At 39.9% G+C, this 26,176-nt stretch overlaps 2 protein-coding genes across 9 annotated transcripts in view; both read left to right on the top strand.

Annotated features, from left to right (window-relative positions):
- The first annotated feature begins 223 nt into the window (after nucleotides 1-223).
- Nucleotides 224-10,337, top strand: LOC306815079 (glutaredoxin-like protein C5orf63 homolog). Of its 4 annotated transcripts, none has more exons than XM_079331707.1 (5): nucleotides 224-289; nucleotides 1,860-1,990; nucleotides 4,612-4,732; nucleotides 7,455-7,511; nucleotides 8,259-9,090. In XM_079331707.1, the coding sequence occupies exons 3-5, from the start codon at nucleotides 4,616-4,618 to the stop codon at nucleotides 8,436-8,438; spliced, it is 354 nt and encodes a 117-aa protein (XP_079187833.1). In that variant the 5' UTR covers nucleotides 224-289; nucleotides 1,860-1,990; nucleotides 4,612-4,615; the 3' UTR covers nucleotides 8,439-9,090. The 4 variants fall into 4 exon arrangements, with proteins under 4 accessions (XP_079187833.1, XP_079187834.1, XP_079187832.1 ...); XM_079331708.1 differs by lacking the exon at nucleotides 224-289 and adding an exon at nucleotides 1,639-1,763; XM_079331706.1 differs by lacking the exon at nucleotides 224-289 and adding an exon at nucleotides 9,838-10,337 and having other exon boundaries at nucleotides 1,818-1,990; nucleotides 8,259-8,472.
- Nucleotides 10,338-13,109: 2,772 nt separating this feature from the next.
- MARCHF3 (membrane associated ring-CH-type finger 3) overlaps nucleotides 13,110-26,176 on the top strand; it is a 54,720-nt gene continuing 41,653 nt past the window's right edge. For 4 of the 5 annotated variants that reach the window (XM_079331699.1, XM_079331697.1, XM_079331696.1 and 1 more), the window contains exons 1-2: nucleotides 13,110-13,647; nucleotides 14,829-14,975. The gene's annotated coding sequence lies outside the window, so the exon portion shown is untranslated. Of the gene's footprint in view, nucleotides 13,648-14,828; nucleotides 14,980-26,176 lie in introns of all 5 variants that reach the window. The other variant, XM_079331698.1, reaches the window with a different exon arrangement.

Raw genomic sequence — 26,176 nt, 5'->3', positions numbered from 1 at the left:
CTTCCCGTGGCGGGCACGTCACACCCGGCGCTGCCCGCCCCGCCCGCGGCCGCGCGTTCCGGGGAGCGCCCGCAGGTGGGAGCGGGACCGGGAACGGGAACGGGAACGGGGAGCGGGGACAATAAGCGGGAGCGGGGAGCGGCTCCCCGGGGTTTGGCTCCTTGGAATTGAGCTCCTCGGGATGCTGCTTCCCCCGGGGTTTGGCTGTGCAGGATGCAGCCCTCCCCTGCCCAGGGATTCGGCTCCCGCGGGACGCGGCTCCTTGTCCCTGCGGAGGGTCCGGTTACGGGTCTGCGGGAATCGGCACCGCCCCTGGGGATAATAGGAGGCCTGGATGCACTGTACCCTGCTGGGCTCGCCGGCGGGGCTTGGGTGGTTTAGGTCAAAAGTTTCCAAATACAGGTGCTTAAAACTTACTATGATATATGCATATATATTTTATTTTATTTTATTTTATTTATTTATTTATTGGTCAAAAGTTTCCAAATACAGGTGCTTAAAACTCTTACTATGATATTGATATATATATATATATATATATATATATATATATATATAATTTATTCAATTATTTATAAATAAATTATCTGTATTTTTAAGAATTTATTTATTTATAAATAAATAAATAAATTTTTAAAGATACAAATATAAATCATATTTCTATTATATATATATACACACAAATCTATACACATATATATGTATATATATGCAAATATGTATCTTATATACATATACGTATATATTTTTATATATTACATATGTATATATATGTATACATATACATAATCCATATTAGTACCAATTTATATATATACAAGCGTATCTGTGGATATAAATATATCTGTGTGCATATACATGCATGTTTATATGTATGTATGTATAATGTATGCATACATTTATAATATGTATAATGTAGATGTGGTATGTATATATAACCTGTGTTAATATATGTGTATATGTGTATGTGTATGTATAAGTATATGTATGTATAGATGTGTACTTATATATGTGCATATACATGTATATATTTTTAATATATGTATCTATATGTATGTACACATAAAACATCACATAATATACAATATCATTATATGCGTAATTATTATACAGTATCATTATATAATACATATAATATACAGTGTCATTAATATAATTATCAATGCAATACACCAGGGCAATAGTTTAATACATTAATACATATTAACAATACATTAATACCACCTTCTGTTGCATCTATATAAATATTAATATGTATTAATATCACCAATATCTTAATATTTAAATATTGATATATTTGTTAATATTATAATGTCATAGGATGTGTAGCATCTAAGATATTGATATAGTTTCATGAGATATGTAGTTATAATATGAAATACTACATGCTGTGTTCTATAATATATATGACATATATTATACTCTATTATGCTATTATTACTGTTTTCTTTTAAAACCCATTACAAATTTTACATTATAGTAGCAGTCGGTTGTTTTGTGCAAGAACAGGCCATTACAACAAGCTGTTGGATGTTATTTAAATTATCTTAAATTTAGAGTGTGGCCCTGCACCAGATTCTAGGATGCACACTCTTGGAGGGATTACTGAACATCGGGGTGAAGTGATAATTCCATATTTTCTGGGAAAGAATTCAGTGTGTTTGTGGCATTTCCCCCAGGTTACTTTGGAGGGGAAAATGCGTGGAAACATGCACTGATGGTTGCCTAACATCACCCCACAGATACAGCTGGAATTGCTGATGGTATCTTTGAATTTCTAGTTGTTGTAAGAACCTGATTCTCCCTGAAGGACTTCTGGTGTTATGTGCATGTGCAAAAGATTTCCTTGTATTTTGCAGGCCTCCTCTGAACGTCTGGTGGTGTAAAAGCTGCGTGGAGATCTCCACAGCTGCAGGATTTGCTGTCCCCACTCATGTGAGCTCCTTGGTCTGTGGCTGTGGCACCCATTTTCCTGTTCAGCATTTCCTTGGTAGATAATCAAATACAAATTGCTAGAAAATTTCATTTCTTTGATGGCCATAACTGGTTTTGAATGAGGGACAGCAGGAGATAAGTGTTTTAAATGCCATCAACATGCATTCTGATATTTTCACCTGCTTACTCCCCCCATTCTCTTTCAGCTCTTACTTAAAAGGTAAATACTTCAAGAAAAAAAACATCCATGCTTGTCTTTCTTCATTGATCCTGAAATTAAGTTTATACAGATAGTTATCTCATCTAAATAATGAGTCTTTTTAGTGTCACAACTTACTTTTCCTGCAGATGAGGATTTATTGGGAAATTCTGTTAGCAGGAATTGAGTCCAACTTGGCTTCGCAAAATAGACCATGGGCCAAGTCCAGACTCAAAAGAACTATTTGTTAAATCTGTAGCATTGTGGTGTAGGGGAAAGTAAATTCTCAAGTTTGAAGCATCCTTCTCTGCATTTATGTATTAATTTTTTTTCCCTCAAGCAGATCTTTATAATTGGGGGTAGTCTAGAGAGAGTTCCAGAATAATTATACAGGAAGTTTTGTGCATTTTAGTGTCTTTGGTATTACTTAAGTGAATAGACAGGATTTTGTTTTCTTTTGGTTATTTATAAAAACATCCAGCCAGTCTCATGCTAGTCCTGGAAACAGCAGATTCTTTCTTCGGTAGCACCACTGATCAGTGAAGATTTGCTGCTGGATTCTGAATGTGTAATTGCTTGTAATTGTATAAAATTGGTAAGGAAGTTAAGGCACTGCTGGTTGATTATTTTTTGTGAGGTCTCAAAGCTGATACTGTTTTATTCATTCCCCTTCAGCTGATGATTTGGTAGGAGTTGTCCTCAGATCAACAGAGCATGGAGGGATCAAGAAAGGGCTATACAGAACTGAACTGGAGCTGTATATGTGTGTGGAAGGGAGAATGTGGTCTGTGGAAATCTGGGCTTTTATCATTGTGCTATCCACAGAACAATTTGGGAGCATCTTCCTCGTTTGGAAGGCTTGCTAGGCTGGCAGCAAAAGCATTTTTAAAAATCTTCTCAGAAAGCAGACCTTTTTTATTTCCTCCCATTTTTTATCTTGCATGTGAACAGGCCAACATTCTGTAAACACTGCATGCCAAAACTGCATCCATTCTGGACTCCTATTCATTGTGGGTTTAAACATTTTCTACGTTTGACTGAGGCTCTTCCTGCCATCCAGATCTGCATTTTTCCAAAAGGTTCCAAGCTTGTTCTTACATTTAACATGCAAAATCCCAGGCAATTATATTTCCACCTGGCAAAGTGAAACAAAAGCAGTAGCTGCCAAGGGCTGTGACCTTTGGCAGTGTGTGGTGTGCCAGTCACTTTTACTTCTCTGCACCTTGCAGCTGACTCTTACTAATAACTGCTGTCTTTGGCTGTTTATGAAGATTGGTGGGGCAATGCCCTGTCACCCATTTGATGTTTCTTGTGGTTGTGGCTTAGAAGTGCAGCATTAAAATTTAGGGTCCACTGCAGTGTTCTTCCTCAGTGGTTATTCTGGATAAACTGTCCTTTTAAAAAAACAAAGCTTTGTGATATTTATATTGAGAGACCCAGTGAATCAGAAAAGCACTGGGCTTTCTTTTACTAAATAAACTGTGCTTAGCAGTTGCAATGGGATCCTGCTCACTCTTAACCTGTTTAAAATTGTGAAATCACATGGTGTGTTTGACTTCAGATAGTAGACTTACCATCATATGACCTAAAACCGAGCAGAAGCCATTTGGTTTTGGGTAAAAGGGATTTGATTTGGTTTTCCCAGTGTAAATTCTGGTATCAGATGTCATGTCTGCTGATAATCACCAAGCAGACTCCATTTGGCTTCTGAGATGTTTTTGCCCCTCAGTCCTAAAATGCCTTGTAAAGGTCACATAAAGACAAAAGTTTGGAGGAGGCAGTGTTGTTATTAATGACATCATGAGCAGGTGATTGCAAGACTCCAGCATGGCACCCTTCAGTAACACTTAACTTATTCAAACTCTCCCAAAGGAATCACAAACCCATCAATCAATTTGCTGTCGCAGGAAGGACTTGGGGAAGTGTGAATAGTTTTAATATTAGAAAGTTAAATCATCTTGGCTGCAGCTTTTTACTCACTGCAGAATGCATTATATTAATATTTTGATTAGGTACAGATTAGTTTTTTGATGGAATAATTTGGGTAAGTAGACTATGTCAAACACTGCAGCAAGATTACAGAGGTTCAAAGCACGGCAATTTGCATTTTTAAATATGTGATTCCAGCTGGCAACTGTGAAGCTGGAACAGCATAATGCATTTATGTCAGCATTTGTGTTAGGGAATTTAAAAGAGTAATTTCAGTAAGAAAATGTAGGTGCTCTGTTGTTCATTTTTCTTTTTTTTTTTGATGGAACTGCTGGTTTTGAGCTCCACAATGTTTCTGGCCTGCCACATGGTAAACCACATCCCTGCTGAATGTGTTGATCCCATGAAAATAAAACCCCTGGGATGAATGTTTTGATTGTGTGTTGTTTGGAGCTGCCATGGAAGCACCGTTATTTATCCTGACTTTAAATTTCATGAGCTATAACTTTGCACAGAACAACTCAGAGTTTTATTTCTGCCTGAAACAGGAGGATGGTGCTCTGTTTTCTGGGCAGAGCCCTGCCACGAGCGAGGCATTCACACAGCCCACTGCAGAGACAACTCTGCTCAGCCAGCACGAGCAAGCCAGTGTTGACTTTATTCACCAAGGTAAGAGCTGTTAACACAATAAAGCTGGGCAAGAACGTGTGTTTATCAGCTCTGATACATAGGAATCACAGATTAAATGGATTGTCCTTGCCTTTTTTCCCTCCCCCCTTCAAAGTAGTGTTGGGTATTTTGCTTAATGGGTTTCTGCACACCAGGCCTTGCAGCACAGTCATGCTCTCATTGTAGCAAGCAAGAATTAGCAATCAACAAATATTTCAGGACAGTTTTGCCTCAGTAACTCTGTGGTTCATTTACCAGTTGAAGATTTGGCCCAGCTGCCAGTGTTCCACTGGAATAGGGAGAACAGAGATGAATTGTTACACAGTCTGCCAACCACAAGCACCAACAGTCAAAGCAGGCTCTTCAAAGTGCTTATATTTAATTTCAGCACCACCTGTGAGACTGTAAAATGTATCCAAATAGTGTTGGGAGCACATGAGGGAAAAGTAGATTTTGTTTTACCCTCCTTTTTTCTTTATTGGCAACAGATAAAATGTGTAGTATTCCTAGGCATATTTAGAAAAGGGGTAAGATGAGTAGGTAGGATCATTTGTGCACTGACATATTCTGTGGATTGTTTTCATTTATGACCTGCATAGTTCTGCAGTTTTACAAAGGATGGTACAGGGTGGGTGGGTTATACATGTGGTTGTTGCAGCTTTGAAAAGGAGAGCAACTACAAATGCAAAGCACTGAGAGTGCTGGCATCAGTGTGGTGGCTTCAAATATGATCAAAATAATTTCTTCCTCCTCTACAATGTTTTTTCATTCCATCAGTAACCGTACAGGAGTTTTTAAAGTGTGTGACAAATTAATAGGTTAAAAATAATAGGTCAGCATCCATTTAATAATCACAAGTAGAAAGTTACAGCTTTCTCTCCCCCTGCCCAGTTCAGCCTCAGCTCATTCATAATTCAAATTGGGTAAGGTGGGGAATAATGCTCTTACTTTGGGTTAATAATTAGGGAAAAGGAAAAAAAAAAAAAAGCTCTTTGTGTCTTAAAATGCCTAACTAGCAAGGCACTGTGTGAAATCAAATTTTCTGGTAGCAGATTTCCAGCATTTCTCTGAAATGGCCTTTTGTTGAAGGTGTTGAATTTTTAACTCTAGATGTTTGCTGTTAACTTTAAATGTTCACTGGCAATTGCAAAGAAAAACACAGGCTATAAAAAATTAATCTGCACTATTAGCTTATGCTAATTGACCCCTTGTTTGCCTCCTTCTTATTTTAGTAAGGAGAAAAGGTGAGGAGAAAGCAGAAGGGAGTTATGACTTCTAGATTAAACTGATAGGAACTACCCAATGGGTTTCCCCTTGCAGTCCCCTTTTCTGACCACTCCAGTATTTGTGCAACAATTGCTTATACAAATCTACTTTTGAAAAAAGATTTCACTGTTTGTTAAAATAATTCACTTTCGATTTTAAACCAGTACCACCTAGTGCCTAAGCTTGCCATGATAATAAAAGCATATTTTTTTCCTAAAAGTTAGCCTCCTTTGCCAAATACGTTTATGTTCCTGGTGTGTTAGGAAGCTCTCCACAGGTCTAGAGCAGCCAGGGCTAGGACACACCAGGTGTGTCCTGTTTTAACTGGATGGAGCCTGGTGTGTTATAAAAGGGATCTGCAGGATTCTGGATCATTCCTTTCTGTCACTGGTATCTGTTAAACCAGTCCCTCCAAAAGCAAGCAGGACTATGAAGAACACAGCACTTCGGTGTCCTGCAGAAGTTTTCAGAACACAAGGACTTGTCCGTGTGGGAAAGGCAGTGTAGATTAGATCTGAATAAAAGTAGAGTGTTTAATCTGAAGATATTCAAGTGCAGGAAATAAAAAGTAGCTGTTTCAGATTAACTTCGCATAGAAACAAGCCCTAGAAAGACTTTCACTGGGAGAAAGAAGGAGATCTTTTTCATCTGTGGAAGGTATTTTGGGGCAGAGGGACAGAGCAGTCATGTCCACCTCCCTACACTTTGCCCTGTGAATTATTGTCCAGATTTTGCTGTTGCAAACATTGGAGCAGCATGCCTTCATCAGAGTTACTTCTTCAGTTATGGCCTGGGTGGTCAGCAGAACTCAGATGTTCAGCTGTAGTGGAAAATGAAGGAGTTTTCAAAAATGTGAGGGTTTTTTTGATCCCATCACAGCTCAAAACACTGTAGCTGTTTTCCAGTTCTCCCCACTGCAGCTTACTCTCCTTCCAGTTCTGCAGTTTGCAGGATCCTGCTTAATTTCTTCCAGGCAAAACCACCCAGGTTATCTTAAAGAGCCTTCTTTTCCCGTTTGAACTGAACCATGTGCCTTGATCTGAGAGAGGCTGGGAGTTACTTGTGTGGCTTTCTCATTCCTCTTTTAGCAGGAATGGTACCTGCAGCTATCTTCATTTGGTGATGACAGTGCTTTGAATATTCATTGCTGACCAAACCAAGGGGTCTCTGCAGGACCTTTCAGATCATTCCCTTGGATCAGCTTTGGGAAGCCTTTTAATTTCCTCCATGAGAAATGGAATAGCAAATGTGAAATACTTAAATTCAGTGGCTGAATAATTTGTTGGGTTTTTTTCGTCCATACTTCACTGATAAGTAAAGTTTTAGAAAGCCATCTGACAGGGTGCTTGGTGCAGGGAAGGAAACCTGCATTTGGAGTAATGAATGCTCCTATCTGCGTGTGTTATTTTACAGTACGAACAACTTTTGTGTTTACTCTTTACATGTTTCCATTTAGAAACCATGCCCTCTGTGTGATGAAGCAAAAGAAGTTCTCGAGCCACACAAGGGAAGGGTAATGTATGGAAATACAGTATATATTTTCTATATGAAAAGAACAGTTAATCAGGGTTTTTTCTTTGTAAAAACAAAATTACTTGGATTTATTTGCATCTGTTATTCTTTCATGGATGACCTCTTCAAGACAATTTCAGCACTCATTTACATAAAACTCATTATCCCACAGCATTTTGTGACAATGCTACAGAAATTAGTATTGGCAAACTAAACCAATATACACTGTGTTGCAGTAGTTCTTGAAAATACTCCTTTTGTAAATACTGTTGCTTTGTTTGAAGGAGGAGTTTGCAACTTTTATGAGGCAGCTAATGATATAATTTGGGAAGGATGTGGCTAAGTGGGGCTTTGAATATTTGAACTGCATGTGATTGCAATTTTTGCCATTCTTTGATCAGGTTGAAGGATGAAACTTTTAATGGAAGCATTAAGAGCTGTTGCACTCTCCTGCCTGTTTTGTTCCCAGCTGTGCGTTTGTTGAGGTTGCTGCCCACAGGAGAGTGGTTCTGCACAGTGGAACAAGAATATTCTGGGCTGGGGAGGGTCCCTTGTGGAGACGCAGCCAAGGGTTGTGGCTACGTATATTTTGTTCTCAAAATACCACGCCCTTATCTACAACACAAAGAACAATCCCACAAGCTTCAAGAAAACAGCCATGCATTTCTGGGGAAAACACTGATCAGAAGACAAGCAGGTATTGTTTCCAGTGTCTGATGTAAACTGACATATTTATTTTCTGCCACAGTTTGTTCTGCAGGAGGTGGATATTACCCTTCCAGAGAACTCAGCGTGGTATGATAAATACAAATACGACATACCTGTGTTTCACTTAAATGGGAAGTTCCTAATGAAACATCGAGTTGACATTCAAAAGTTTGAGGACCGACTTAGGAAGCTGGAGTTGCAAAGTGAGGGAAACCAGTGAAGAAAATGCAGCTGCTCTGATGCAGATCTCAAAGGTGAAAAGAACTGTACGAAAAAAAAAAAAAACAAACAAACTGTATTTATTATCTGGCCTTAAATTTCTTATGAATTTTTCAGACTCATATGATTCTGAAAAATGTGATTGACTTGTGTTCTATTTTGTATGAATCACCCAGTCCAGCTGCAGCAGGAGCCACCTTTTCTTTGTCATTCATTTGCTGGTCTCATAGGCTGGTTTTTCACTGGCAGAATAAAGGCTGCTCCATAACAGCAGATGAAGTAAACTCTGCATGAAGTTGGCATGGCCAGGTTTGGGTAGTGGCTGTGTTACAGGGATGATTTCTCTGAGAAGCTGCTGGAAGCTTCCCCTGTGTCCAGCTAAGCCAACGCCAGCCAGGTCCAGAGTGACCCCTCTGGCCACATGAGACCATCAGTGATAATGAGTAAGACAGAAAGAACTTTTAATAAAATGACCACAAACCCCATTCTCCATCTCCCTGAACCACTGAGGGGAAGGAGGAAGAGATAACAGAGAGTGAAGTCTGGGAAGAGGGGAAGGATGGGACAAAGGAGTTTTTAAGATTTAGTTTTTTCTTTGTTGTTATTCTATTGTGATTTGATTGGTAATAAACTAATTTCCCTAAGTCAAGTCTCTTCTGCCTGTGACAGTGATCATTGACTCTCTCTGTGTTCTCATCTCAGCCCACAAGCCTTTCATTGTATTTTCTGTCTCCTGCCCAGCTGGTGAAGGGACTGATAGGGTAACCTTTGTGGGTGTGTGGCACCCGGCCAGGTTCAGCGTTTAAAGAGAAGATTAGCAAGTGTAGACTCTGTAGCTGTGTATGAGACCTCCTTGGAGAAGTCTAGGAGCCTATCCTAAATGATAATTTGAAATGGAAAAGAGGGCATTTACTGTTAAAAGGACACTTGATTAAAGACCACACACTCACTGGAATTGTGTCTATAAAATAATCATCACAATTTGATACAGGTATTGCTAACACCTAACACTGGATCGTTTATTTTTCATATTGCAGTTCTGTTTGCTGCACAGCTGCAAATCCATTTATAATGTGGTGAAAATGCCTTTTTATCAAAGATTGCTGCAGTTACATTAGAGCACCATAGGCAATATAGGCCTGTGAAGGAGACAGAATGCCCAAGTCAAACATATTTTCAGGAAGAAAAGAATGACAGATTCAGGAAAAGTCAACCATTTTGGGTTAAATAGTCTGTAATAGAATGGAGAAAGATGCTGGTGTTTTTTATATACTTAATAGATTCTTTAACACAGAAGCTAGTCCCTACCTTCTGCATTTCTGTTCTTATCATGCTGGTATTCAGTCTTTTCTTCTCACTAGGAATTTAAGCAGGTTCACTTGACAGATGTGTCTTCACAGGGAGAAGAATCCAGATGCAATACCTGGCTGGAACAGCAAACTGAAATACAGCAGGATTCATGACAGACTCTAAATTTTGGAGTATGGTTTAATAAGAAGTCAGCTGATCTGCTGTGCTGAAAATGGGCTGTTCCTTCATGGCTCATCCTGCAGTGTATTTAGCATTTGACAGATAATTTGCAATCCAGTTTTGATGTATTCCCTAAGATGGAGAATTTCTAGGGAGTAAGAAATTAAAACATTCCTCCAGCTTAGCAGCTTCAGTCCACCTAGTTTGGGGTCTGAAACTATCCAAGATTTCCCAGGAGGGAAATCTATGCCATTTTTATAAAGGACTTGAGGTAAGTTCAGCCACATCATGTATCCACAGTGGTTTTCATCACCATTAGCAGAAGAACAGGGCTCTAGAGACAAAAACTTCTTTAAGCAGTTTATAATGCTATGGTCAAACTTGTAACTGTTTCGCAGGTTACTATTAAATAAAAGATCTGAATTTCCTCTGTATCAACAGATTCTTCTGTGATTTGGGATGGTTTCAGAGGGCACAGGTTTTGTGGGTTTTTGAGGTTTTGTGATAAGAGAGCTGCATAGAGCACTTGTCAACCATAGCTCAAGTGGTCTTCTAAAATGTTAACAGCATTATCTCTAAGACAGGGAGAGCAGAGGTCATGTGGACTTGCCCCATTTCCCAAAATACAAAACTGACAGAGACTGGCAGAGCTCTCAGAAAGCATTTTGCCTTTGTTTTACTTTAATAAGGTCTGTTTTGGGAATGAAAAAAAAAAAAACAAACAAAAAAACCCTAAAACCAATCTTCTTAATCATTTTAGAGTTGATGAATCCCTTGTTCCTTTTCTTGTCAGACTGTGGAGATTTTCCTCTGTAGCCAGCACCAGATACTTCTTCCCCATTTATTTTATAAAGTGAATGATAACAGGATTTCCATTATAACTTTTGTCCATTGCGTGGTTTTATGAGTGAGATGGAGCTTTTCCATTAAGGCTGTGCTGCCAAAAACCTACCAGTGCCTTTACTGTTCTACACTTCTAAGAGAATGGAAACCTTCTTTTCATCAGTTTGGACACAAGGATAGGAGTGTTGGTGGTACAGTGACCAACATTAATTTGGTTTGTTTTCCAAAAGCAAAAAAGGTTGCATCATATATTAATTTGAGGCCTTTTGTTTGTTTTATTATTATTATTATTATTACTGAATGTAAGAAATGCAGCAGTCTCCCAGTACATGCATCTCTCTAATCAAATGTGTTAAAGTGTAACATGGATATTAGAGTGAGAAAGTATATGCTCTGGCTGAAAATATATTTATGGAGCAATATGCAACTTTGTGAAAACTGGCAGTTTACTCTTTTGACAGTGAGTATTGACAGGAGGGTAAAAGCTTGTAATGCACTATCTCTGTAGTAAAAGGAGCTTGAATACAAGATGGATGTATTTCCTATTTCTAAAAAGCACATAGAAGATGTCCCATCTTCTTCCAGTAGCTGTATGAAGTAAATACTCACTAGGCTTACTTTCTTATATGTTCTGCTTCTCTGACTCGGTGTGTGTGTGTATCTTAAAATTGTACACAAGACATAAAAAACAATGTCTCACTTTCTTCAGGCACAGCACTCCAGGCACAGTGTCTTCCTGTCCAAACTGGCCTGTGATACACCATCTCAGATTCAGCTGTAATCACATGGCCATCTGGATTAGCTACACGTGGAAGTAAACAAAGCTGCATGTGCAAGTGTTTACAAGATAATTTTTTTTTTCCCCAGGCCTTTTATTTCTTTATATTTCTTTATAACAACTCTCTTCCATCATACCCTGCTGGCAAGAAGGTTACATCCAATTCTTGTAAAGCTACTTTACCTTTTAGACCCACACCTGAGTTCTTGAAAGTCATGTCTGGAGCTGTGAGAACAGAACAGTTTCTAGTTTGGGAACTCCAACCAAATAATGGCTTGAGCTGCTTTGGCAAAAAAAAAAAAAAAAAAAAAAAAAAAAAAAAAAAAAAAAAAAATCATAGTAAGAACAATAAAACCATTCTCTGTCCTCTGACCTCCCCTCTTGCAGATCAAATTCTGGTTCTTGGTCTGGATCTTCCAAAGATAAATGACGTGTGACCAGTCTATCCCAAGGGTAAAATGAGTTCCTGCAGGAGAAATATTTTCAGCTGTCTGTCTTGTCCATGGAATGAACTGCAGGGACTGAGGGCTCTTCAGACCTTCCTTACCTTCCTTCAGTGCTGCCTTCTGGGGCACATGTGGTTGATTACGAGGATAAAACTACATCCCTTCCAGTCACAGATCTGACTGAAATGAGACACACTTGCATTCACTCATTTTTCCTGGGGAGAAGGCAGAAGAAGAATGGTGTGACATGGATGAATTCCCCTAGACATGAGATCAGGTGTGCATAATTCAGGGTCTTACTAGAGGCCAGGTAGTTTCAGCCTGCCACCTAAAAAAATGACACTTGGACCACGTAATCTTGTGTCAGTTCAATGATTTTCCTTACTTTCTCCCCTTCCTTGTTCAACAAGGCTCAACAAGTTCAACAGCTGGGGTTTTTTCTTGAGGGTTTTGGTGGGTTGTTTTTAAAATTTATTTTTTAAAAACCTTTTTGTTTGTTTTGTTGTTTGTTTTTTGTTTGTTTGTTTTAGTGTTTTGATTTGGGTTGGGTTTTTTCCTTAACGTGACACTCCCTGAACATTCCCTGGACATCTGCACTCAGAAAGGTGAGCACAGTGGAGCAAAGCATCAAAACACCAAGCCACATTGATACACACAGGTTTGATTTGTACACTAGGCACTAATTCAAGCTGCTTCTGCAGGGGGTGAGACATCCATTGCAACAACATCTCCAAGGTGCCAGGAGTTGAAGCTGCAGATCTGTTTGCAAGGCTGGGACCAAAACGACTTCGTTGTTGTTCCCACTGCATTGAACACCTAAATTTCTGCTTAATTTGCCTTACCTGCCTCCTGAGGTGTGCTGAATGACTTGGACAGCCCGTGTCCAGCTCTCCCTTTTTATTTAATGTACAGCCAGCACCTGTGTGCTGTTTCCATTTCCACCTGGAAGTGCAGCTGTGTGGCTGGGGGTGAACGCACATATACAAATATAGGTGTGTATTTTTTACTTCACTGGCAGGAAACCAAATCAAGGGCAACTCCTCCCTGCCCCTGTGATTTGCCTTCTAGTAAAATTTTAGTCCATTTCGCTGCTTTAATGGGCAGCAATTATATTAAACCATCTCAGCCCTGCAACAGTCCTTTATTTATGAGCAAAGCAAGCGTAACCGAGGCGGTGAAATGGAGAACTGTGGCTGGGCAAGGAAGAATATCAGCCTTAGGGTGTACCCATGGCTGTCGTTCTAACTTGGAGCTGTCATTTTTGATGCGACTGAGTCTCAGCAACTCAGACGCTTTCATTATCGCCGTCAGCACCGAAGCAGCTCCGGAGGTGCAGCCGGCTCTGGGAAAGCTTCATCCCTCTCGGAGCGTAGAGACACGGCTCTGTTGAGGCATTTTAACTCCCGTGTGATGGGAAAGGGATGGATCCCTGGACGGCTCGCACTGTTCAGGCGCGCTGTCGCTCCTTTGTGTCGCTGCTGCTCCGCGGGTACCGCCGGGGAGGAGGCGGGGGAGGAGGAGGAGGAGGAGGAGGAGGAGGAGGGGTTGATGGAGCGAGGTCCCGTGGCGACAGCCGAGCTGGAGGCTGCTGCTGGTGGCTCTCTCCCGTTGGTTTGGCCGCTTGGTCCGTGTTTTTGGAAGGACAGCCTGGGTGGAGGGTCCGGGTGGAGAAAGTAAGTGTGGCTGGACACACGGGAATGGAAATGCGTGGCTCTAGGGGTGGGGGGGGAGCGGTGTTTTCTGTGCTTTCTTCGTGTTCTTCTTCTTCTTCCTGGTACTGTTGTCATCATCAGCGTCGTTTTCGAGTAGTTCAGCTGAGGTTTGATTGTAACTCTTTCATTAAAGAAGCAAAACCGTGTAGAAAGTAAAAATGTCCAGCGTGAAGAGATGGGCTGGAGGCTCTGGCAGGCAGAATTACCTTCGGGACTTTGGAGCCGGGGAGGAAAGAAATACAGTTTCTTCCCATTCCAGCAGCTGTGACAAACTGTGGCCATTTCTGAGATTCAGCCTGGGAATTCAAAATTCTTTTTGCCTTTTAATTTAAATTATTTTTCCTTCTAATTGCCAGGTATCATAGGGCTCTTCGCAGATATAAGGGGTTATGAAACTACTCAGCACATGTCAGAAGAGTTTAACTTTCAATGCAAAGCAATTGTTTAAACTTATATTTAACCCTGTGTTGCACCCTCTGGGGCAGCTGATTCTAGGATGTTTGCCAAGTAGTGTCTCAACCTGAACTGTACAGGGCAATCCAGCCATTCCCAAGTCATCAAGCCAGTGAAAGCACAGCATATTTATCTATTAGAAGCTACTTGTTTTGGCAAGGATGTTTACAGCCTGTCCAAGGTCCATCGGTATAAAGAGGAAAACTCTCACTGATGATGACTCATGTCCGTGGGCTTTGGACCAGTGCATGGTGTTGGAAATGTGGAACTCTGTAGGTAACCCTCCCACAGCCCCCCTGGCTTATAAAAGGAGTGGGATGAGGTGAAGGGCAGTGTCAGACAATGACTTGTGGGTTTGTGACTTGCTTTAAATACATTTGCTAATTGCATGTGTGTTCTTTGGGGTTTTACATGTCATTGATCTTTAATTAATTGCTAATGGCTTAGTCTGCTGCTGCTTACAAGGCTGATGAGGAAAATTGCAGCCTGCCTTTCTGCAGTAATTGTTATTGTGACAACATCTTGGGGTGTGCAGTGTCTGCTCTGAAACTTCCAGGTTGTGGGGTGCTTGTGTTTGGGGGTTAACAGGTATCAGGCTCACTTGGGAATACATAGATCAGCTGGCTGCCTGACTTCCCAGTCAGCAGGGAGTTTTTCTAATACCTTTTCTCACCTCTTGCTTATCACAGGCCACAGGATTTCACAAATAAATTCTGCACCAAGCCACGACATCTATGAGGTCTCCACTTGCCCTTATGGACAGGCTCCATCCATGGCAGAGCTTCAAGCATGTCTGAGCCACTGGCTAGTGGCTCACAGGCTTGAGCTCTGAAAGGGTGAGTAATATCTTCCATTTTAAATGGCTGTAATTAGGCTGAGAGCCACTTTCATCTATCAAAATATGGGGGTTTTTTCAAGTAATGCCAGTTAAAACACATCGGGGTGACTGTAGTTGTTGTAGCGCTTGTGTTGGCAGAGCCACTTTCTCTTTGAATTTGTACAGACTCTCCTGAAGCAGATGGAAAGAGATGTGTGTAGTTTCTATAGTGGCAGAAACTTCTACATTTGCAAATACGTTTACCTAGTGTGTTTTTTGCAGTCCTGCAAGGTGTCGTGATACAATTTTTTGGAAATTTGTTTCTGAATGATGTTCTGGATGGATTCATCCTCAGACCACCATTGATCAGATAACAATATTTCCCTGAAGATGACTCTACCTAGTTGGAGCAGGCCCAGAAGAGCCATTGTGGGCATCCTTAAAATAAAACAGGTTATAGACCAATGAAAAGTATCTGAGAGCATCACAGAAGTGGTCACGGCAGATTTCTGCTGCCAGGAGGATGCCCTGCTTTCCTTATGGAAACTGGCAGGAAGAAATGCTTCTGCTGCTTAGACCCACAGTCTGAAAGGAAGAGAAATTATTTGTGACACACTGCAGGAAGGCTTGTCACAATCAAAGTACTGAAAACCACCAAAATGATAATAAGAATGCCTATCAAGGGATTCTTGCATTGCTCCCATGTCATCCTCGCTGTGTCAGCCCTCTTGGTGCTGTGCTATAGACATTTTTTAGGTCCTTGCTGTGGTACAATCCCTCCACATAGCAAAGAATCTTATATCTTTCTTTCTTGTGATTACTGAACCTGTTTTCACAGCAATACAAAGCAATAAGAAAGGGAAAATAATATCTGGTATCTCTCTCACTTTGCTCTCATTTAAGCTTCATACAAAGCGGTGTAGACCAGAATTAATTACTAATTCTAATTATACTTTGTGTCTTGGAGATATTGATGATATTTTCAATTTCAAATTTATGCATCTGCAGCTTCTTTTTTTTTTTTTTTTTTTTCCCCACTGCAGCAACAAAGCCAGCAAAGCTCTTAACACATGCCTATTTTAAGCCTGCCAGCAGTCCCTTTGACTTAATTCAGCTGAGTGGCCCAGGGTGGCCCAGAGCAATTGTTCAATATAAAATTCTCTCTGTCCTGATGGCAGTCAAAGTTCTGGTTTTTTCATGGTTTGGAGGGAAGAGGTGGGGTGGAGAAAGGCAGAAGTTGTTTATTCCTTAAGCCTAACATGACTTGGCCAAAGCTCTTCTGGGTAAACCCACAAAATAAGGATTCTTCTATGTTACAGTTTCTGGTGTCTTGGTACTTGTTTTCACCCTAAAATACGCTGGTTTTATGTGATACTCATGCATTCCAGACAGTTTTAGATGGCCTTGTTCATTCCCATAACAATTATAATAAAACCACAGATAGATCTGCCTCAGACATGTCTGTTTCCAACCTGGAGTATGTCCATGCCTTGGCACTTCATTCTTCCACACTTCCTCATCTTCCCTTTTTTTCTGCCTTAAGCTCTTGCACTTACCTTTCCCCCTCCCCCCCCCCCAATTTGCCAGTATTTGCCTCACACTTTTTCTTCCCTTGCAAAAATGTAGCTGGCAGAACCAATATATTTGCCAGCATCATCATTCTGCTTTTGTGTTTCCCTCTTCTCTGTTCAGTGTCAGCCTGAACACTCAGAGCAGCTCAGGACAAGGATTTCAGTCACCCCTCTGTGCTTGGACAATGGTGTGCACTGCTGTGGTGATCACAGTGATATTTCATTTCTCTGTTTTGTCTCAGATACGTGTGCCAGAGGAAAACTGCTTGTTTGTTTTCCAGTAGGACCAGTTTGTGGGATAATTCAGCACCCAAATCTGGACCAGTTATCAGGGGAAAGGAGAGAACAATGATCAGCACCAGGGTTAAAGGGAATGCAGTCCTGACACTGATGAAATTTGACTAATTTGGGGCAACCGTGCCCCATTTGGTTTGCTGAATATCACCTCCTAAATTCCTGATCTTTGGACCTTCCCTGGCTTTTGAATTGAGAGCTGCACCTTCCCATCCTTGGTTTTGTTTTTTAATATATGGATGTTGTAATGAACTCCTATCTAACAACAGTGCATTTGTTATGCTCTGTTCTGAGAAATGATGATTATTAGCACACTTCTTTGCTAACAACCAGCTTCCTCTTGGAGGTGTCACTCAGTTTGATTTGCTTATACCACAGAGCAGCAATATCGTGCTGGTGAAACCCTCATATCTCAAAATACACAGAAAGGATGAGGGGGGTATTTATAAAACAGATTGTGGCCAAAAAGCTTGTAGCCAGTATGAAGTAATAAAGAGCATAAGGCATACTTGAAAGAATTGATAGCAAAAGACCTTACAGTTTACCTGTCTTTAAGTCCAGTATTAAATTGAATTATGAACAAATCTGTCCCTGATATTACCGTGTGGTAATATGCATGAATATCTGTTAGTCTTTTGTCTCATTTGAAATGGTATTTTGGTTATTTATTTTTTTGTAAATTAGTATTTGGTACCCAGAACGAAGCTACCAGTAAGGTATCTGTATTAAAATTTAAAGATAACCTCCATCAATTTTTAACAACCTCCGCTTATTAAATTTATTATGTAAAAAGTTTTAAAATTTCATTTCTTAAGCTGCTTTCTCCTCATTTTGGAGGTTTGGAAGGGCAGGGTTTTAGGCAGCAGTGGCAGAGGAGGTGCAGAGCTGTTGCTATTTCACAGAGGAATAGTCCTTTCTCAGGTCACTTACAGGTGAAAGCTAGCAAAAAACACCAGAGATTTTGAGTGGGCTTTGGCAGATAAATAATCAGTATAACTCCAGCCAGTCTTCAGAAAGGTAATTTTCATTTAGGTATTTAAAAGAAGGAGAGAGATATTCATAAACCTGAATACTTGTGATTCAAAAGTATTATTATTTAACAGAGTATTTTAGTCCTGGTGATTGTTCAAAAGAAGGTTTCATATTTTCTTTTTGCTTTCCAGCATTGTGACTTTTCCTTGTACTTCTGGCCCTTTTTGGGTTGAATTCTACTGTCTGTACCTCAGTGTCTGTGTGAGGAAATTCAGTCTCCTGCAGCCACTGCCAGTGTAAACTCAAAGAGCAATTTCTAGAAAGTTTTGAACATTATGCCCATAATACTTTTTATCAGAAACCCATAAGTATTTCAATTCTGCTATCTCTGTGAGGATAATATTAGCAGAGTTCTCATCATCTTTGCACTGTTCTTACTGGAGTCTTGGCTTTGTGTTGAGAGCTCTTCTGGAGGCATTCCATAAAATTAAATGGAGATTAAAACTAATTGGTTTCTATGTAAGCCACTGTAAAAACTTGAATAATAAGTTGAAGAAATTGTCCTTTTGAAAAGAATTTTTTTCTACCACTGAAAAACTTTATCAGGAAAGAATTATTTTTCCTCTCCCATCCTATAAAACTTTCACTAATGGCAAAGAATCTTTTATTATATGTCTTAAAAGAAAACTCTAAACAATAAGAAATAAGAATCAATGTGATTATTGAGCATAATTTATATCCCCAAAGTTTCAGTGATGCAAAAACGAATTACAGGACCACTTCCAGTATGTCATTTATTATATTTTGCTAATATTAGTCATGGTGAGTTTCTGGCTAGAAAGATGAAAAATTCAGTTTTCATATTTAAGATGTAATATTTAAGCCTTGAGAATCTCTCAAAAAAGTGGAATGAGGAGGTGATTCAGTGGTGTACCATGGAACAGAAAATGTCTCATCTTTTAGAAGCCAAACCAGTGGATTTTGTGACCTTTGCTGTTGCCCTCTGGTGCTCATCTGAAATCCAGTGTGGGCTGAATTTCTCTGCTTAGGAGCAATGCTAGGAAGAACTTCTTTTTTAGTCATTCCCCATTGTCTGCAGACAGATTATTTCCTTAGTGATGAAAATTAAGAGTGCTGTAGGGTTTTCTGCAGCTGACCAAATCTTTGCAGCAGGATCTCCACTGGACCTTCTCTGATTTTGAGTCTTCTCATCTCTGCCTCTGTTTCCTTGTGGAGTACCTGAGTCTTGGTGTCCTTATCTGAAAACTTACTTAGAAGGGATTAGGAATCCCTTCTAGGGATGCTTAGAAGGGAGGCATGGGACTCAATATACTTTTGAAATGCATAGCATAATAATCTGAAATAATTCAGTGCCCCTGTTAGGAATAGTTTTTAATTTAATGTACTCATCATGAAAAGAGAAATAGAGTGTCAAGGGGGAAAACACTTACATGTAATCAGGTTTCACTTAGGTACTTTTACTTAAAAATTCCTAGGTTACTTTACCTTCTGTTTTACTTAGTTAATAGTAGCTGTTAGGTGTCTGTTGCCCTATCCAAATATTTGGCTCCTGTTTAAGTTCAACATGATTGCTTCAACTAATTTGCTAGTGTTTTGTTTGCTGTCAATTTAGTCAGAGAACCCAGTGGCTATTCATATTTTTTTCTCTAAGATGTATGAATATTTTAGATGGAAATCCTTGCTAAAAGGTGTTTGCGTTCTGCAGGAGAACCTTCAAGTTTTTATAGAAAGTGGAAAAAGAAACTAACTCAATTTATCTTTGAAAATTGCAGCTATTGAAAAAAAAAAAAAAAAAAGGAAGGGGTTAAACTTAGTAATAATTTAAGCAGAATTTTGGAGCAAATCAGAAATCTGCATCTCAGCTGCTTACAGGAGTATATTTACTAGTGCCAGACTGAGTCTGGCTCTGTTTGCTGACAGGAAGCATCTCCTCATGCTAACTTAGGTGGTTAAATAGATGCCCAAAAGCCTGAGGTTATTTAGATAAAAGTAGGTAGAGTTATGCAGCTATGACTGAATTTGAATCTGTTATGAGAGACTCATCATTCACTGGCTGAAAGTCCTGAGCAGAAATAACCCAAACACAGGGTGCACTATGCAGATGTCTGCTGCAGCAACCTGTAGACTTCTGGGCTCTCATTGTCACATACAATTCTCTGATGGAACACTTTTAACTTTGGGCAATATGCTCTAACATATGCAATATGCTCTCAAACCCTTTTAGAAAAGGGGGTGGGGCAGGGTTCTTGTCAGGGGACTTCCAATGTCATGGAAGGTTTTAGCAAAATTTCAGATTCATAATCTTCATTGTGTTATGGATCTGATAATGAGCTCTGAAGGCATGACCTGGAATTCCCTCTCTTTTTAAGCTATGGATTTTTTGGAAGGAGTTTGAGGTCTGACTGTCCAGAGTTCAAAATCATCCTAACAGAGGCTGCTGCAAATACATCTGTGGCTGTCCAGCCATCCCTTCCTGTTTGTGCTGGGTCTGGCTGGGATGGAGGTAATTCCCTTTAGTAGAAACCCATTAATTGCTGAGGTTTTGGGTTGTGGCTGGACTGGTGCTGTTGTAGTTTTGATTTCTGTGTCTCCCTGTCCCCACAGGTTGTAGGTTTTTGTGGGATGACCTGTGCTGGCCGAAGGGTTTTCCACAAAATGTTGTCATGTCCAGCAATAAAACCTTGGGTTGGGTAAAGTGGATTGAGAGTCTTGTCCCACAGCTGGTATAAAGCTTTCATTGACTGTGATGTTTATTATGATCAGTAAACATAAATGAATAAATAAATACTGTTGTGAAGCTGGACAGCTCAGGCAGCAGTATTTTAGAATTGGTAATTTGTAAAAATCTAGTATAGAAAAATAGTTGTACCAATGAGATTTCATCCAGCATTTTACCTTTTATTCAGTGATCAAGTTATGGCACCTTGCAGTGCCTGCCAGTCTCCACTGGGACTATCTCCATCATTCTTTTTACTTCCATATAAAACCCCTGCTCCAGATTATCTTCATCTTTCACCTATTAAACTGAGTCCTGTCCACACAGCTGAGGATCACCCTGGGAATGTGGTAGCAAAATAAATCTTTGTTTTCTTTGCTGTGAGTGTCACCATTATAGCTGAAACTTTTTCACTTCTGTTAAGTGAGGTGATGGATAACCAGCAGTGAATTTGAGCACTGCCCTACAGGCAATTAGCTGTAGATTGCTCTAACCTTGTTTTTCCCACTGGCCACAGCAGTCCTTGACACAGATTTGTCACCTTCCCTCTGGATGCCTCCACGGAACAGAGTTAAAATCCTCTTCAAAGTCCACTTCACTTTGCCTCCTTGATACCTCTCTTCTGCAGTGTGTTATATGCACTTGTATCATGTCTCTGGCCATAAGGGCCTGTCTCATTCCACCCTTTGACCTCTGTAATAATTTCTGTGTTTTCATTTGTGCTGCCACGTGGGGGAAGCTGTTCATGACGTTGTCCTCCAAAAGTTCTTGCTGGTGCAGTGGAGATGGACAAGAAGACTTCTGGAGGTCCCCTCCAACCTCAGCCTCTCTGTGATTCCACTTGGAACAGCTACCCTCGACCCCTCATCCAGTATTTTTCAGTGTTGTCTGTGTATAATTAGAGCTGACTGTCCATTGTAGTTAAGCACCAGTCCTATCTCATCATTAATTATTGTAGCACTATAAAACAGGAATTACCTAGATGCGATCACCATTTGCCTAAATAAGCTGTCACATTTCCCTCTAATTGTTTTATTGTATTTGGATTACAAATGCCCTAGGCTGAAGAGTTTGCTTATTATTCCTGTTTGGAAAACATTTAATGTATTAGCACAGCCATTAAGAAACTTGCAGTAAATAATTTTTGGGTGCAGTGACACTATCATTTCATAGCTGTGGCCTTCCAGAGGAGTGCTGCTGCAAGTTTGCAGGTGGTGTCCATGTGTTCATGTGCTGACAGATCCTGGAAAGCCAAAATGAAATCTCAGCCCTTATTGAGGCTGAAGTCTGCTCATGCACTGTCACCCATCCTCCTGTCACCAAAAAAATTGCCCCAGACCACAGGGGCATTTTGAGACTCTGACTTTGCCAAGAGGATTTCCAGAGCTAACAAAGGTTCATGTGCACTTTTGCAGGTGGTGGTTTCCTCTTTACTCCCAATACTTACAATATATTTACAATATATTTACAATGTATTTACAATATTTGCAGTATTTGAAAAATCGTTGTGGTAATGATGTCATGGTAAATGTATGTGTCCTACCTTCATAATAATGTATGTTTTGATAGTAATGTAGTTTTTTGATAGTAAAAATGGTGGGGTGTCATTTCACCTGAAAAAAGGGGAATTATTTATCTATCTCTGAACTGCAGATTAGTCCCTATAATAGTCAAGATGTTCAAGCAGCAGGGTAGAACAACAATAGAAGAATAAGCTTAGAAATACAGGTTTTTAGAGTGTGCTGTTGACCTTCCCAGCAGCCTGTGCTCACTAACTTCAAAAGGATGAGGATACTTTATATTTGTTCACTGAGGGGATGTATAGACTCATGGTGCCTGTAGGTGATCAGTTGTAACATCAGTATTCTCTGACCTGTGCATTCTGTAGAATATGTATAATAGTATGTAAATATGTAAACATAAAATGTATTTTCCTTCCTTTCTGAACTTAGCAAGTAATATTAAAACCAATTCTGTCTTGTGACTAAATTAATTTTTAAAGGGAATCCTTATGAATAAAATCTTTGTAATGATGCTAGGAATTAACATATTTCTTAGTTGCAGGCATAATGCTAAAGAAAACTTGAACTATCCTTTGGCTCTTGTTCAAACAATGAATCCCAGACAACTTCTACCAGAGGGCAATCAGTGTTACCAAGGAGAGTTCAAGGGTTTTCTGGGCATTTGCAAATAGGGCAGAGCAGAGTTCTCCTTCATCTCACCTAGGCAGTTTGCAGTGGAGACATATGGAAGAATTTCAGCCAAAAAAACCCCTTCAGCAGTGCCCTTGAATCTGTGAAAGAACCAGTTTAAGCTCAGAGTTAAAGATACATTGAATTTACAGGCACAGCAGCCACAAATTGCAATGAAAACAGCATGTGTTCTACCTCATGTAAAAAAAAAAAAAAAAAAAAAAAAAGTTTTGTGTGTTGTGTGATCTAGTTGGTCATTAAGAGGAAACTAAAACTCCTCCCTTTTCATGTTGTTTAGTTTCTCTGTGTTATGCTGGAGTAGCCAGCAGAGAATCTAGCACCAGAGAAAATGTGGGAGTTTAAAGCCAGAGACAAAATCTTGGAAATGAATGGAAACAGTCTTTCAGAAAACTGTGAATTAGTACAGAAAGAGAACCTGTGAACAAACTGCTGTCTTCTTTAAGGAAAGGTTAAATTCTGGCTCACTCTGATTGTCCCCACTGTTTGTTGTGGCCTTAATGTTTTCTGGGAATCAGTAGAAGGTTGGTGTTTCTCTAACTTGTGGTAAATACAAATGTTCTCAACTTCTCTCCCTTCCTCTCTCAGTGACAATGAATTTAACAGGGCTGGATATAAGTCTTTGCAAACCTCCTTCTAGTACACATAGATATTTTCCCTTTTCTATTTCTCTCTCAGTTCTGAAACTACAGATTCCTTGTAGACAAGTGCTTTTTTTTTGGGGGGGGGGGGGGGGGGTTTTTTTTTTTTTTTTTCTTAAGAAAAAAAGTTTAGGTTCTGACATTTTCTGATGTTTTTAATGTCTGAATGAATCTCTGTGTGTTTATGTGGTCACACAGACCTTATCAAAATGAAAATCTGGCAGTTTTCAGTTATAACCCATAGTTTCATCCCAAAAAGAGAATCTGAGAGAGCATGCATGGACAGACTGGAATGGGAAGTGGAGCTTAAGCTTGGCAGCAGTGAACGAACATGAACTCAGTGGAAGTTCAGGTGGAAAACAAGGCTTTACCTGGATGTGCTTTGGATTTGTGTGCTATTTGTTCCATGACTGACCTTAATGTGCTCACTTGGTGCTCAGAGCACGTCTCAGGGTACGTGCTGCTCTGAAAAATTGTCCTACAGAACCCTGCTGTTCTATAAACTAACCAACTTTTATGCTTCATTTGTACTGAATATTGCTGCTGTGGAAACATGGCCTCTGTAGAGAGCAAATTCAGCTAAAAAGGGAAATTTGCCAGCCTATTCCTGCCACTGCAAGTGGGAGAAAGCCAGGCAGTACTTCCTTCCACCTCAGTTTTATGATTTGTAGTATGAATATGACTGCCTGAAAGGGATGGTTTTATATTTTACTATTGGTCCACTTTTTCCTAAGAAAGGTTGTAGCAGCTTTGCACATTACCCACAACTTCAGTAAAGTGACAGCAGCAGAATTTGTTTATCTGTGATGGTCAAATCCTTCAGGACATTCTCTGAAGCAGTACCAGATATGCTGTCTTACTTCTGTTTGTAGATTATTAGCCCTTTCAGCAGTGATCATCAATCACTGTGATTCCTTAATGGTAGGGAATAAATGATAGCCAGAGGCAAGAGTGATTGTCTTTCCTTTGCTTTGCATTTCACTTCCCTGTGCTGGAGAAGTTACATAGTTCATTCTGCTTCAGTGTTGGCTCAGCCTTCTACATAAAATGATTATGATCAGAGCTTCACTTCAGAAGGAGTTTGAAGAGGTCATTTAGAAAGAGCAGAATAGCATTTCTTGGTTTTTAAGCCTTGCCAGTCCTCAGTAAATTTTTGCAGGTTTACAAATGTATTCCCCACTTCCAGAAAAAGCTTTAAATTTTGGTTTTTTGTTTTGGTTTTGCTTTTGCTTTGTTTTGTTCTTTCTGGGATTTTTTTTGCCTGAATTTTGTTTTGTGTTTTGCCATTGATGAGTTACTGCTGGTTAATTACCCTTTTCCTCTCTTCATCTTCCCTCTGCCTTGATTTGTTTCCTTTCTCTTCTGCTTCCCCCTATCTTCTTCTTGTCCCTTATCCTTGGTTTTCTCCCCACTCACACCCAGCAGGGCTTCTCAGCAGTGGGAGCCACCAGCACCTCTCAGTTCTAATCCTGTAATTCGAGTTGGCTGCACAGATTCTGGGACAAAAGCCCCATTGCACTGCCTTGTTCATGCTGACAGTGATCTTTGTCAGGTGAGCATGGCACTCACCCACTGGGACATTTCAAAGCTGATGAACAAACCTTTTTTGCAGTACATGCTGGTGGCTCATCCTATCAGAAACAGCAGAATGTTTCATCAGCCACTGGGGAAAATAATTGTCCTCCACAGATGTCTGCTTCTGATAAACTCCACTTATGAATCTGTGGATCTTTCCAGACGTAGCAGTAGGAAGGTAAAGCACAATTTTATGTGCTTCATTTGATGTGGTCCTGGATCCAGGCTACCCTCCATAGAGAATTCACTATTCCATATGTAAAACTCCAGCCACCTATAGTAGGTTAGTTCGATGAAATTCATCACCATGCTGTAAACAGCAAATGGAAATGCCAGTTTATTATTTTATTTACATTTTACATTTCACATTTCATATTTATTTTATATTTTATGTTTTATATATTTTGTATTTTGTATTTTATATTATTGCCGTTTTCAAGGGCAGTATTTCCTCACTGCATTTTGGACACAGATCAGTAAAAATATGACATTTTAGACAGTGATCCAAGGCCTGGATCTCAACCTTTATGTGCCCCTTGAATTGTGTCACTGCTGTGGTACAAACTCCAGTATAAGGGAGCACAAGGGCAGAACCCTCTGCTTTGTTTACTGCCCAAGCAGGTGTGACCAGAAACCTTTTGGCATTTATGGTCATTCACAAATTATTCAAGTGTTTTGCTGATTGCCAAAAGGAAGGTAAGAATACTCTTGAATTGCTGCAAGTTATTTGCAGGAACAAGAGTAACATCCACAAATCCTGGGCTTTAGCCAGGAGCATGTATAGGATGGTGGCTGATCACACCTGATTGTGGATCACTTGCTGGAAGTTTAATCCTGTTATTTTTGAAAGACATTTTTACACCACATTAAAGATTTTCAAAGTGTTGTGCAAGGATATAAGGGTGTTTACAAGTGTGCATGAGGATGTTTTGCTGTTGCCAACAGCATTTTTCTGGCCAGAATGATTTTTTTCTTCCCCAGTGTGTCACATTTTATGGCTTGGTTCACTTTTTAATGCCTCTTGGCAGGTCCTAAAATTCTGGGCTCCATCCAGAAGAAGCAGCCAAGGTAAAGCTATGCCAAACCACAGCTACTGTGCTGTTGATTTGTTAATTTTTATTACAGGCACAAATTACAATATCTAGCAAGCAATCATTCTCTGACAATTGCAGCAGTGGCTGAGTTTCTCAGTGTCTTATTAATAAATAAAAAGAATAATA

This window comes from Erithacus rubecula, assembly GCF_903797595.1.
Source record: "Erithacus rubecula genome assembly, contig: SUPER_Z_unloc_7, whole genome shotgun sequence".
Taxonomy (NCBI): Eukaryota; Metazoa; Chordata; class Aves; order Passeriformes; family Muscicapidae; genus Erithacus; species Erithacus rubecula.
The sequence above is the reverse complement of the archived record's forward strand: the minus strand, read 5'-3'. Positions and strand labels throughout refer to the sequence as shown.

Bases quoted from the DNA above. Each gene is read 5' to 3' on its own strand.
- LOC306815079 (XM_079331706.1), top strand. From the start codon at position 4,616: ATGGTGCTCTGTTTTCTGGGCAGAGCCCTGCCACGAGCGAGGCATTCA. The intron at 4,733-7,454 runs GTAAGAGCTGTT...GTTTCCATTTAG, and splicing joins TGTTGACTTTATTCACCAAG to AAACCATGCCCTCTGTGTGA. The intron at 7,512-8,258 runs GTAATGTATGGA...TTTCTGCCACAG, and splicing joins TCGAGCCACACAAGGGAAGG to TTTGTTCTGCAGGAGGTGGA.